Raw genomic sequence first — 14,188 nt, forward strand, 5'->3', positions numbered from 1 at the left:
CATCTCGGGATATGCCTGTGCTCTGTTATATTTATATATATATTTATATCTTCATAAAAGCACATCCTCATGCATTGTACTTGTCAGGCTTAGTATTGATTGACCTTGATGCACAACGGTTTGTGTGAGTGGAGAGTATGTGCCCTTTGGGGCACACAGTCTAGTAATTTCCGCCAACTATGGCTGTACTGGGCTTGCATAGAGTGGGTATGGCTTCAAAACTTGATAAATTGCATTTGATTTTTATACTTATTTTGAACATCCTTCTAAGTACAAGGTGCCTGTAAAGGACAGATTGAAGTTTAGAGCTTTTCAAACCCTTTACCCTTTATTTATTTATTTATTTATTTAAAGATTTTATTTATTTATTTGACAGAGAGAGAGCAAGAGAAAGAGAGTAGGGGGAGTGGGAGAGGGAGAAGCAGGCTTCCGCCGAGCATGGAGCCCGATGCGGGACTTGATCCCAGGACCCTGGGATCATGACCTGAGCCGAAGGCAGCCGCTTAACCGACTGAGCCACCCAGGCGCCCCAAACCCTTTACCCTTCTACTTCAGTAAAATTTAAGAACAGGTTTCAATAAGGAGTCTTTTCATTGTGAGGGACAGAAACCCCATCCAAACTGGCTCTAAGAAAGAAAATGTACTGGCCGTTATGACTGGGGAATCTTGGGGTATTCCAGTCTCAGCGACAGCTGGATTCAGGGCCTCAAACAGATCATCAGCTCTTTCTCTTTGTGTCTTTTCTCGCCCGTGTTCTCCCGTCTCTGCTCTTCGTGGCCTGCTTCAGTATCAGAATGTCTCTTGTCTGAAAAGCACCAACTTTCATTGTCCACAGACCTTACAGTCCAAGAGGAGGAGAGATCACATACTATAACCAAGGTTGAGCCCCTTAGCCTCTTGTGCTTTGTTTCTCCTATCTGTAGAACAAAGAGAGCAGTAAGTAGTGCCTACCTCACACACATGTTGAGGGATTAAATGAGTTAATATTTGTGAAACGCTTGGAATAGTGCCCGGCACATAGAAAACCCTCAATAAATCTTGACTGCTATTATCATCCTCTCTTTATAGGAGGAAAAGTATAGATACGATCCTTTGTATAACTTGCTAAAAGCAGTCATTACTACTTGGAAAATTGAAAAACTTCGGGATAATTACAGTGCTTCACCCTTAATATACTGAGGCATGCCATTGAGTGGTTTAAAAATCTGAAAGATGAAAACATGTCCATTCTAGCTCTGTACTTCACCTGCGTTAGTAACCATTGGCAGCATTTGAAAGTTACTAAAAAGTATACTAGGATTTGCTCGTGTGATTGTTGCTGTGCTTTTATATGTTGGAATGATTATGGTTAACTACTGTTCATTTAGAATCGTGTGTAGTTGCTACTGTTTACTGAACGCTTATATGCCGGGTGTTAAATAATCCTAGCATATAGGCATTATCTACATTTTACTAATGAGGGAAATGAAGGACAGAAATTTTAAGTGACTTATCTAAAGTCTTAGAGCTAGCTAGAATTCAAACCAGGTCTACCTTGGATTTTGAAGTCCATTCTTTCCAAGTTAATCCATCATGCTGTAGTGTTCTAAGGAAGCTGTGAGAACTGGCTTAAAAAAGAAAAAAGATCAGTATAAGACCTGGCATCTTCTAGAGGAAAGGAATTGAATGAACATAGGCAGGAAGGAGTGAATACAGGCTTTTGTGAGAAAGGCTTGGGTTGCAGAACTCTGCCTCTCAAGGCCAGCAATTTAGGTGAATGGGGGAAGGAAATGGAATGCTCACTCTCAGGATGAGGTACCGTGAGGGAAGAGAACACACAGATGGGCGAGAATTGGCTTCTGCCAAGGCCAAGCAAAGGGGCTGCCATGAGGTTTGAGAGGCTGAAACCAGGATATGGGTTTCATCATAAGAGTTTGGTACAAAAGAGGCAATGGTTAGTTCATAGATAAGTGGAATAAAAGAGTGGGACAAGTGATACACAGCATCAAATGTGCTTTATTATTAATAGTAAAAAAAAAAATTAAAAACCCTAGAAAGTTACAGAAATGTAAAAAATAGGTAACAGCCAAGGAGCTTTAGTAAAGGGATAGAAGAAAGGACACCCACTTCCAAAGGTGGCACTAAATGGTAACTCCAGTTAGATTCCAGGCAGGGACACATTTAAGTTGTGTAGACAGAGTCGGATTAGGTTGACTCAACAGACACATCAGTTTTCCCTGGGAGAACTCTCTGTGCACATCCTAACAGCCTTATGCAACATTTCCCAAACTTGCCCGAATATGTGAGCCATTTCTGAGGTGCTTGTTAGTATATAGCTCTGCAGCCCAACCCTCAGGGATTTGGGGTCAGCACAGGGGTGGTGATTAGGGGCGCTTTGAGAAAGACTGCCTTAGGCAGAAGTCGGCTGTTAATCTTTAGTAGCTCCAGATGTTTTTCTGTCTCACACCCCAGTACTTAGAGAGCAGAGGCTAAAAGGGCATTTACCAAGGTCTGGAGGCCAGCGTTGTGATTTAACAGGAGGCCGAGTGCCAGGAGGAACCTTAGATGTGGGTGTTATTAAGTGTCACGGAATCTGGGGCCAGTTGACATTGAGCTCTGAGGGGCAGGAGCTTTGCATTGACACCTCCCTGAGGAAGGTCGGTGTATTTATCATTAAATTTAACTACTTTAATTTTTTATTTCTTAAAAGATTTTTTTTTTTTTTTTTTTTAGAGAGAGAGAGTACAAGCAGGGGGAGCGGCAGGCAGAGGGAGAAGCAGGCTTCCTGCTCAGCAGGGAGCCTGATGCGGGGCTCGATCCCAGAACCCTGGGATCATGACCTGAGCCAGAGGGAGCCGCTTAATGACTGAGCCACCCAGGTGCCCCAAACTACTTTAACTTTTTAAGAAAAGATGATGCTGGGAGTTTAAAACTTCCACTTAGGTTTTAATTATAAATATTTGTTATTCTTTGCACTCTCATAATCCTTGCAGATTATAAACAGGCTGATTTGTGTTCTCATTTCCTAATTTTTTAAAGATGAGATGATGAAAAAGAACTTATAAGTATTTCCCGGGGCGCCTGGGTGGCTCAGTCGGTGAAGCATCATACTCTTGATTTCGGCTCAGGTCATGATCTCAGGGTTGTGAGATTGAGCCCTGTGTCAGGCTCCACGCTGGGCATGGAGCCTGCTTGAGATTCTCTCTCTTCCTCTCCCTCTGCTCCCCACCCCCCCACCCAAATTAAGTATTTCTTTAAACACTAAGCATGGAGAAACTTGGGGAGAAAATTGGAGGTGGGCGGATGTGGGGACGGCATTCAAGGCAGTGCATCTGCTGATTCTAAGTCAGCAGTTTTCAAAGGCTGATTTGTGGGACCTGGGGGTCCCCAGACCATTTCAGAATATCCACAGGTCAAAATTGTCTCCATAATAATACTGGGATATTATTTACCTTTTCACTCTGTTCATACTGAATCAGCAGAAGTGGGGGGGGGGTGTCAAACTGCTGGCCTTTTACCTGAAACAAGATGGCAGCGCCAAACTGTGCTGATAGTCATCGTATGCTTCACCGCCACGCATTCAGTTTCCAAAAAAAAAAAAAAAAAAAAATTTTTTTTATGAATAAATGTAAAAAATATGCCTTTGATAAAACAGTAAATATTATGTTATTAAGTCTTTAGCCTTGACAGTGTATCTTTTTTAATATTCTCTGCGATGAAGTGGGAAGTCCTTAGAAAACACTTGGGCCGCACGCTAACGTACCATGGTTGTCTCAGGAAAGAGCTGAGCTGCCTGCTTGGCTCATGGAACATTATCTTTTCCTGAAAGAACTACTGACACACTTGGGGTATTCAAACTTAGGTATTTGGCAGAAATTTTCTCAGAAAAACAAACCATGAAGTGAGCTCATCACTTCAAGGAGAGTAAGTGACAATAATTTGTTACCAATGATAAAATCTTGAGCTTTTAAGAAAAAAAAAGAGAGAGTTTTGGGAAACTTGTATCTGTAACTATGAACTTGACAGTTTACCAATACTTCAGGTATTTGGATGGGAGAGTTTTCTCCTAATATTGTTGATGATATTAAGGCATATAGTTTTTAAATATTATATGAAATATGTCAACATGTGGAAGATCTGTGCATTTTCCAAACGACTAATACAGGATGTTAAAAAATCAAGCATCTGTAAAAGATCCATTCAGAGTTCAAGGTAGACCAGTGAGTGGTTTATTTTGTTTGTTTGTTTTTTTACCAGTGGATTTTACTGTAACAAATAAAAGTTCATTGATAGGATTTAAAATTCCACATTGCAAGTAATGCTAAGAAGCCACCACATGTTAAATTTTGGTGTAGTATCAAAGAATCATACCTACAATTAACTGAAAAAGCTGTAAATATACTCTTTTCTTTTCCATCCACATAGCTGTATGAGGCCAAATTTTCTTCCTAGATGTCAGTCAACATATCATATTGCCACAGATTGACTATAGAAGCAGGTATGAGAATCCAGATGTCGTCTATTAAAATGTGAGACATTAAAGAGATGTCCAAAAATGTAAGACATTGTCAATTTTTTTATGTTAATATAATGCATCTATTATTTTATTTTAAAATGGATTAATAAATATTTAAATATTTCTCAGTTTTAATTTCTAATATGGTAAGTATTGATAGATTATAGCCCACATAAACAAAAGCTCTTTGGAGTCCCTAATAATTTCTAAGAGTTTAAAGGCATCCTGAAACCAAATAGTTTAAGAACTGCTGACCTAAGGTATGACTAAGGGGAGTGCTCCCAGGTGGCTATCTGTGCTTTCTTGAGAATTGTCTTTTTGTGTTCATCTATTTGCTCTGGAATCATAAAAAAGACATCTAGGTTCTCCCAGCCCCCATTAATAGACCCAGTTTCTACCAGCCCACCCACTAAGGCCGTTTCTCTGTCTAGAACAGGAAGCAGTAAGTGAAGTTCTTGACCAGGCCATGCCCTGACTCCTGTGTTATGGGATGTAGGTGGGGGAGAAAAACCAGTTATGGAGTTCTGAATATTTTTCCACTGAGAAGGTGCTTTTTGTTTTCACCGCTCTGATAATTTTCCGCTTAGTTATAAGGTAAGGTTTTAATGAAGCTGTCAACTTGGTCTTTGGAATCAGGCGGGCTCTTTTTTTCATAGCTTTATGACTTTGGGCAAGTCATTTTTATTTCTCTGAGCTGCAGTTTCCTATACCTGAGGTAAAGTTGGTCTAACAATAGGTTTAATGGTGTTGTCGATACGTACTATTTGTAATAGGTCTAATTCTCATTCCCCTTGATCTTACTGGAAATTTTCTTGGACTTGGGGGCTTGAGGCTGCAGTTAGTTTGACTATTCTATTTGTAAATCATAGCTGAATGACTGCAGACTCCTGTCAGAGGGAGGTATTCAACCCAACTGTTGGATATATTTGATTAAGTACATATTTTAATAATAAATCCAACCCTCCTTTACACACACACACACACACACACACACAGATTGTACAACAAAGCAAGGTGATTTGGCATATGATCCGTCATACCTTTTAGATTATCGGCTAATTTCTACTTGGCTCTTCAGAAAGATGATAAACACTTTGATATCACGCTAGCAAGAATGAATAGCCTTCAGTGAAAGGGTCTGTCCTTAGGGACTAGCTCTGTTCTTTTGAAGATATGTGTGCCATACTTTTAGATACGAGCACATAAATAAAGTCTAAATCATACCAGACCTTGTTCAGAATTGTCCTTCTATACTAAATCATTCTCCATGTGCTATTTTTAAAATGTAGGCTTGGTCTTCCCTAGTTTTTTTTTGTGGAAGTTCTTTCTCTACTGAAAACAGTCGTGAAAAGACAGGCACATCATTGTTTTCTGTGGTCTTGTTCTTTTATTCCCTACTCCCTAGAAATATCTCCTGACCTGTGGTACTGTGGCTCCTGAAAGTTTTTTTTTTTTTTTAAGATTTTATTTATTTATTTGACAGAGAGAGAGATAGCGAGAGCAGGAACACAGCAGGGGGAGTGGGAGAGGGAGAAGCAGGCTTCCCGCAGAGTGGGGAGTCCGATGCGGGGCTCGATCCCAAACCCTGGGATCATGACTTGAGCCGAAGGCAGACGCTTAAAGACTGAGCCACCCAGGCGCCCCTCCTGAAAGGTTTGAGAGTGGTTTTTGCACAAGGTTAGGGAATCCGTATGCATGAGTACATTTTCTCAAAGGCCACTCAAAGTATAAATGCTTTGAGGTGGCATTTGGGAAGAAAATGACATTAAAAGGGAGCCTTAAAACTTGATAACAGTGTCATATCTTTACAGTGTATACATCATGAAGTCATGGTTGGTGTGTCCCAGCAGTTCCACCTGGATTTTCTGTGACTTGGCTCTTCTCCACCTCTGGACAGAGCCCTAAACTATTCCTCACTCCTTACTCATCATCTTTCTCATTCATCTGCATCTCTTCCATCACCCTCCTGGAGAATACTGTCTTGCTTTCCGTTCTCAATGATCCAATTCTTAATGGTTGACTTAGGGTATATTTGCTTGTCTCTCTCTCTCTCTCAGTTTTTGGCATTGCCATTGTCCCTTAAAGACCACCACCTCCTACCAGTTTTAACTTATCACCAGGTGCCTATGACTTTCAGGTGTGAAAATCATGAATTTAGAAACTGGAAAGAGAAAATGGTGCAAGGGTAGGACACTGCATTAGAGACCATTTACCTACATTTCTGGGAGTATGTGAAAGCTTGCAAAGGGCCAGTTTCTCACGGAGTGCACTGTTCATGTCCGTGTTCATGCACATAGATCTACACAGTAGTAACTGGGGCCCCACTTTCCTTCAGTTCTATCTCCTGGTACTAAACGTCCTACTATTGTCTTCCAAACTATCTGGGCCTTTGGTTTACCTCTAAGGAAACTTGTGTTCAGTTGATGGTGCCTATAACTAACCAACAAACCTCCTCAAATGCTGGTAATGAAACAAAATACTCTTTTGATAAAGCCATATACCCATCAAACGTTGGAAGCGCAAAGATCCTCTCACAGATGAGTACCATTGTGGTTTAACGACTTGTTGTTGGAGATAAACCTAGAACAGAATCCAGGTCACTTGTACTTACTAGCACGGTTTTTCCTATAAAACACTTGAGTCTATTTGTATATAGTAAAATTATTTACCATGCCTGTAAAGGACTCCAGTTTGTTTAGATATAATGGGATTATTTCAGAATGAGTTGCTAAAAGAAATCCTGCTCTGAGAAATCTAGAGATGTGCTTTAAAGATGTCCGTGTCTTTGTAGTGAATTAGCAAATAGAAAAGAGTACTTTGAATTCAGTAGACGATATAGGCAAACAACAGCGCCCCATCATCCTTTTCTTTTGTATATTAATTTAATGTTCTTAATTTTATGGATAGGTAGATCTTATTTAGGTGGCTGTCATGATTAAAGTAGGAAGAAGTATATTTTGTGGAGGAGTAAAAATAGGTGAGAATTCTGTCATAATCATTACATACTTATGGCCTAATCACGTTCTTATGAAGCATGACTACTCGTGCAGGGGCTTATTCATGGTATCCAGCTCGGACAACTGCTGGTTTTCTGATCTCTCTCCTGCGTTCTTTGTGATTTTGGGGAGTATCTGAGAATAACAGAGATGCTTAGATACTCTGAGATCATCTGGTCATTAATATATTAGGAAGTTTTTACTGAGCATTGGATATATTTTAGCTAGAGGCAGTACCTACAGCAAGCAACATGAGTTTTATTTGAAAATGAAGTGTTTTTCATGTACTTAGGACTTCATAAAAGTAGGTGTTATGATGTTGATTTGGGCTTGTATTATTATTATTAAATAAGCATTGGTTATTTTTTCTTTCTAAGAAAAAAATAGATAAAAGGAAAAATTTGCCCCCTTTTGATGAATTAATGCAGTGAACCTTTTATTTATGTATTGTAACCATATGTATTCAGACAGAAGTTTTTCTTCTCTCCCTCCTACAACTAAACAGATTTGGGCAGAAGCATGCAACCTTTTTGCTATTAAGTTTCTCTGAAGTAAGGCCAGAAAGCTTTAAAAATATTTTGACCAAGATGGTTAAAGTGTCTGGTTCTGTCTCAGTTTGTTCTGACGGACTTGATTGAATAACATCTTGAATTGTCGAAGAAGTGATGTAATGAGTATTTTCTCATTATACAGGATATTCTTAGGCTAACAAATGTATCTCCCACCTAGTAAAATATAGAAAACCTCCAATTTAGGTAGGATCAGTTTCCCTGCTTAGAAACTGATCTTGTCTTGGGTTTGTGCTGGGATATGTTAGACTCTCATTGTTTTCTTTTCTGAGGAAATTAGACTTGCTATCTCTTACTTTTTTTTGAGGTTTTCAATTTTACAAATTCATTTCATAAAAATTTGAAACAATATCAAACTTACAGAAAAGTTCTAAGTACAGTGCAACTGTTTTTTGGTATCCGAAAGTATTGGAAAGTAAGTTGCCAACATGGTACTTCCTCATCCTCAGATACAAGGACCTTCTCCCACATGATCACACTATGTGCACTGACATCAGAAAATTAACATTGACCCCTCGTTACCATGAAATCCTCATAAGATAGGCTTGTGAAAACTAGTTAACTGATAAAAAAAAGAAAGAAAATTTGAGTACTGCATTATGCAGAAAAGGTCATGGTAATTCATAGTTGAGAGAAGGTCTAAGTATATGTCAGACTAAACATATATACTTATGATAAATTGAATGACATAGTAAGAGGCAGGTGAAGATGATCGTGTTAATGGGGCCGTTGTACATGCATTTGCTTAGGAACTCCAGAGTGTGGCCGCATTCACTTTGAGGCTGAATAGATGAGCTCTTCCGATGACTGATCATTTGACTGCTGGATAGTGGCAGCCTTTGACTTTGCAGTTGGCCTTTGTACCTTTGCTCAGAGTCTGCTTCTTGGTGTAGCTTCAGGAGTTCAGTTATTCAGTGTCGGTGTTTCGGTACAGCGGAGGGCTCCTTCCATGCATGCGGCTGGTAGCTGTCTGCTGTATCTCAGGGATGGTCTTGCATGAATGAATGTTGCTGAAGAGGAAGAAAAATTGCTCTCTGTGACCAAACAGACCCACCTTTTGCTTTCACTTTATTCCCGAGAAGATAGTCCTAAATGAAGTTCTTCATATAATTTTTCTCTGATTTATATTCGCAAGTGCCATTGTCAAAGTGAATTATGGTTGTGAAATAGGTAGGCTAAAGAACAGTTTTTCTTAGAAAAAATAAAAAGACTGGTTAATTAAGGCTAGTTCTTTAAATGAATCATTATAGGAAATCTTAGTTTTAAAAACTATTTTCTGGATAAGTTTTTAATGTACATGTTTATGTTAATGTTGATTAAATTTAAAGTTGGTTTTTAAAAAAATCTTATTATGTTATGTCACCATACAATACATCATTAGTTTTTGATGTGGTGATCCACGATCCATTGTTTTCGTATAACACCCAGTGCTCCAAGCAGTACGTGCCCTCCTTAATACCTGTCACGGGGCTAACCAATCCCCCCTCCCCCCCCCAAAACCCTGTTTGTTTCTCAGAGTCCGTAGTCTCTCATGGTTCATCTCTCCCTCCGATTCCCCCCCTTCATTTTTCCCTTCCTTCTCCTAATGTCCTCCATGCTATTCCTTATGTTCCATGAATAAGTGAAACCATATGATAATTGACTTTCTCTGCTTGACTTATTTCACTTAGCGTAATCTCCTCCAGTCCCATCCATGCTGATGTATAAGTTGGGTATTCATCCTTTCTGATGGCTGAGTAATATTCCATTGTATATATGGACCACATCTTCTTTATCCATTCATCTGTTGAAGGGCATCTTAGCTCTTTCCACAGTTTGGCTATTATGGACATTGCCGCTATGAACATTGGGGTGCATATGGCCCTTCTTTTCACTCCATCTGTGTCTTTGGGGTAAATACCCAGGAGTGCAATTGCTGGGTCATAGGGTAGCTCTATTTTTAAATTTTTGAGGAACCTCCACACTGTTTTCCAAAGTGGCTGTACCAACTTGCATTCCCACCAACAGTGTAAGAGGGTTCGCCTTTCTCCACAACCTCTCCAACATTTGTTGTTTCTTTGCCTGTCCATTTTTGCCATTCTGACTGGTGTAAGGTGGTATCTCAGTGTGGTTTTGATTTGAATTTCCCTGATGGCTAATGATGATGAACATTTTTTCATGTGTCTGTTAGCCATTTTTATGTCTTCTTCAGAGAAGTGTCTTCTGCCCATTTTTTGACTTGATTATTTGTTTTTTGGGTGTTGAGTTTGAGAAGTTCTTTATGGAATCACAAAAGACCCCGAATTGCTAAGGAAATGTTGAAAAAGAAAAACAAAGCTGCGGGCATCACGTTGCCCGATTTCAAGCTATATTACAAAGCTGTGATCACCAAGACAGCATGGTACTGGCACAAAACAGACATATAGACCAATGGAATAGAATAGAGAACCCAGATATGGACCCTCAACTCTATGGTCAAATAATCTTCGACAAAGCAGGAAAAAACATGCAATGGAAAAAAGCCTCTTCAATAAATGGTGCTGGGGAAATTGGACAGCCACATGCAGAAGAATGAAACTCAACTATTCTCTAACACCATACACAAAGATAAACTCAAAATGGATGAAAGACCTCAATGTGAGACAGGAATCCATCAAAATCCTAGAGGAGAAAATAGCAGTAACCTCTGACATCGGCCACAGCAACTTCTTTCAAGATACATCTCCAAAAGCTAGTGAAACAAAAGCAAAAATGAACTTTTGGGACTTCATCAAGATAAAAAGCTTCTGCACAGCAAAGGAAACAGTCAACAAAACAAAGGGGCAACCCACAGAATGGGAGAAGATATTTGCAAATGACACTGCAGATAAAGGGCTGGTATCCAAGATCTATAAAGAACTTCTCAAACTCAACACCCAAAAAATTTGAAAGTTTTTTAAATGTTTGAAGAAATTCAAGAAAAAATTCACACATTTCATCACCTCATCAAAGTGACTTGTGGGGGCACTTGGGTAGCTCAGTCGGGTTAAGCATCTGCCTTCAGCTCAGGTCATGATCCCGGGGTCCTGGGATCGAGCCATGCATCGGGTGCCCTGCTCAGTGGGGAGTCTGTTTCTCCCTTTCCCTCTGACCCTTCCCCTGTTTGTGCGCTCTCTCTCTCTCTCAAATGAATAAATAAAAAATCTTTAAAAGAAAAAGTGACTTGTGTTCTTTATTGTTTATATGTCCATTTGTATAACTTTTACAGTAAGAATCTTATTTATATTAAAAAGTTATTACAGGGGCGCCTGGGTGGCTCAGTTGGTTAAGCATCTGCCTTCGGCTCAGATCTTGATCCCAGGGTCCTGGGATCAAGCCCCACGTTGGGCTCCCTGCCTGGCGGGGAGCCTGCTTCTCCCTGTGCCTGCCGCTCCCCCTGCTTGTGCTCTCTCTCTCTGTCAAATAAATAAATAAAATCTTTTTTTTTTAAAGTTATTACACATATAGATTCTGATTATGATATATCCTCTTAAGGCTCTTGCAGACCAATTTGAAGATAAGACTACATCTGTATTGGAACGTCTGAAGATTTTCTATTGCTGTCAAGTACCCCCTCACTGGGCCATTCAGGTATTTTTGTTGCTCTTTGTCATTGGGTATGGAAAATACTTTGCTTTTGAAAGATAAATACACTAGAAAAGGATGATTTTTCAGTTTATGTTGAAGTTTTCAAATATTTCAGTGAAAAGAATAAAAGTATCTAGCTGGGAATTGCCAATTACTTAAAAATGCTCTTTTGGTTAAAGTGATCCTAAACTTTTAAAACATTTTTAAGGGCGCCTGGGTGGCTCAGTTGGTTAAGCGACTGCCTTCGGCTCAGGTCATGATCCTGGAGTCCCTGGATTGAGTCCCGCATCGGGCTCCCTGCTCGGCAGGGAGCCTGCTTCTCCCTCTGACCCTCCCCACTCTCATGTGCTCTCTCTCTCATTCTCTGTCAAATAAATAAATAAAATCTTAAAAAAATAAATAAATAAAAATAAAACATTTTTAAAAGAATTTAAAGCAAGATTGAATAGAATCCTTGAAATTAAGTAATGGGAGAACCACAGAAGCTTTCATTTTCAAAATAACTTTATATTTAAAAGCCCATTAGGACCTTCTGCTCGAGAATGAGCCTTTTAACCAAGTTGTTTACAAGAACAACTTAAAGCAGTTGTTTCTTGCTCTATATGGTGAGATACCCTTGACTACTTTTCTTTTTCTGAGATATAAGAATACCTAGTGTAGCTCCTAAAGCTCCATTTTGGGATAGAGATTCAAGCCCCTGTGTTATGGGTGTGGTTCCCCTATTTTGTAAAATTTTTAGCACTGAAGGCAACTTAGACACCTGGTCCAGTTTCTTAATATTACAGAGAAGAAAACTGAGCCCAGGGCAATTAACTACACTTTACCGATGTTGATCACACAGCTGTCATGAAGTAGGTCTCTGGTTTCCCAATTTTTAGTCTAGTTTCCCTCCTTTCCTTATCTCTTCATTGGGTTGTAATTATGCCAGCTAATAACAACCAGCTTTTACTGCATACTTATTATGACGCATGCATTTTGTTCTGCATTTTGCACACATTATTTTATTGCAACAATTCTGTGAAATATCCCCATTTTATAGATGAGGAAGCTGTGGCACTGAGAAGTTAAGTAGAGTGAAATGGTGACAGGCAGAAATTTCTAGATGATTTCATAACTATTGTCATTTCAGCCAGCTTCCTGTCCTTTCTCTTTGGATTATGCACATAGGTAGTGATTTAGAATTATAAATGCCAGCCCACCATTCAATGACTCTGAATCCCCATGGTTAGATTTCTTCGAGTATGTCATATTCTTTTTTTTTTTTAAAGATTGTATTTATTTATTTAACAGAGACAGCGAGAGCAGGAACACAAGCAGGGGGAGTGGGAGAGGGAGAAGCAGGCTTCCCGCTGAGCAGGGAGCCCGATGTGGGACTCGATCCCAGGACTCCGGGATCATGACCTGAGCCGAAGGCAGCCGCCTAACGACTGAGCCACCCAGGCGCCCTCTTCGAGTATGTCATATTCTTAAGCACAGAGTAAAGTAGGGGATTTATTACACATTGGAATTCACTTTATTGAAGGAGTCTCAATATAACAGGCAAATAAAAAGCTTTATTATATTATCTCAAAAGGAGTACCTTCTTTATCAAGAAGGTGTTAATAGCTGGAACTTTTTGATATGTTTTTGACCCTGATCTATGAAATTAAGTGCCTTGTCCTGTGTGGTTTGTGGTGGATAAACGTCTCAGATTCTGAGCTATTATTATGACAAAACATGTATGTTGAGGGTGTAGCTTTCAGTCTATTTCTGAACAGAAGCATTAGGAAAATTAAATACTATTCAAATAGAATTTAGGCAAAATGTTTATTTTATCTGTTTAGGAAGCTGTGGATTTTAGGATCTTTAGGCGGTTAGATAAACATCCTCTTTAACAGTTTAAATCATTTTTTTCTTTCATTATAGGGAATGACCATATCTTTATGTATTATTTTTAAAGATCAAAAAGTAGTAGTGTAGTTTATTGTAAAAAGAGAATCAGTCTTTCGCTTCTAGCTAGCCCTACCATCTTAGATGCCATATCTATTAAATGAAAAGATTAAGCTGCTTACCGTGTGGGGCGCCTGGGTGGCTCAGTCGTTAAGCTTCTGCCTTTGGCTCGGGTCATGATCCCAGGGTCCTGGGATCGAGCCCCACGTTGGGCTCCCTGCTCAGCGGGAAGCCTGCTTCTCCCTCTCCTGCTCCCCCTGCTTGTGTTCCTGCTCTCGCTATCTCTGTCTCTGTCAAATAAATAAAAAAATCTTAAAAAAATAAATAAATAAAAATAAACTGTTTACCGTGTGAGCACTAAGATTTATTTCAGCTCCCATATGCTATGTTCAGTTTTTTAAAATGTCCAAATATCTTAGAATAGCCAAATTTCCCCAGATTCATGGCATACAGAAGAATTAGATCATTCCCTGTATTTATTTTTTTAAAATATATTAGCTTATAACTTTCAGGTATATCTCATTTTACTTTCTAATTCTGTCAATGTAGATTTTTCATATCCATTGACTTCTTAACTCTTAAATATGTATTGAATTTTGAAAGAGCAGTAAAAT

General features: G+C 39.3%; 1 protein-coding gene across 1 annotated transcript in view; it reads left to right on the plus strand.

The window, feature by feature from the left end:
- TTC27 (tetratricopeptide repeat domain 27) overlaps positions 1–14,188 on the plus strand; it is a 169,590-nt gene that overhangs the window by 86,453 nt on the left and 68,949 nt on the right. Inside the window, exon 11 of the mRNA XM_021697434.1 lies at positions 11,553–11,648. Coding sequence (XP_021553109.1) covers positions 11,553–11,648 — 96 coding nt within the window. The remainder of the gene's footprint in view (positions 1–11,552; positions 11,649–14,188) is intronic.

This window comes from Neomonachus schauinslandi, chromosome 10 (genome assembly GCF_002201575.2).
Source record: "Neomonachus schauinslandi chromosome 10, ASM220157v2, whole genome shotgun sequence".
In the NCBI taxonomy this organism is placed as follows: Eukaryota; Metazoa; Chordata; class Mammalia; order Carnivora; family Phocidae; genus Neomonachus; species Neomonachus schauinslandi.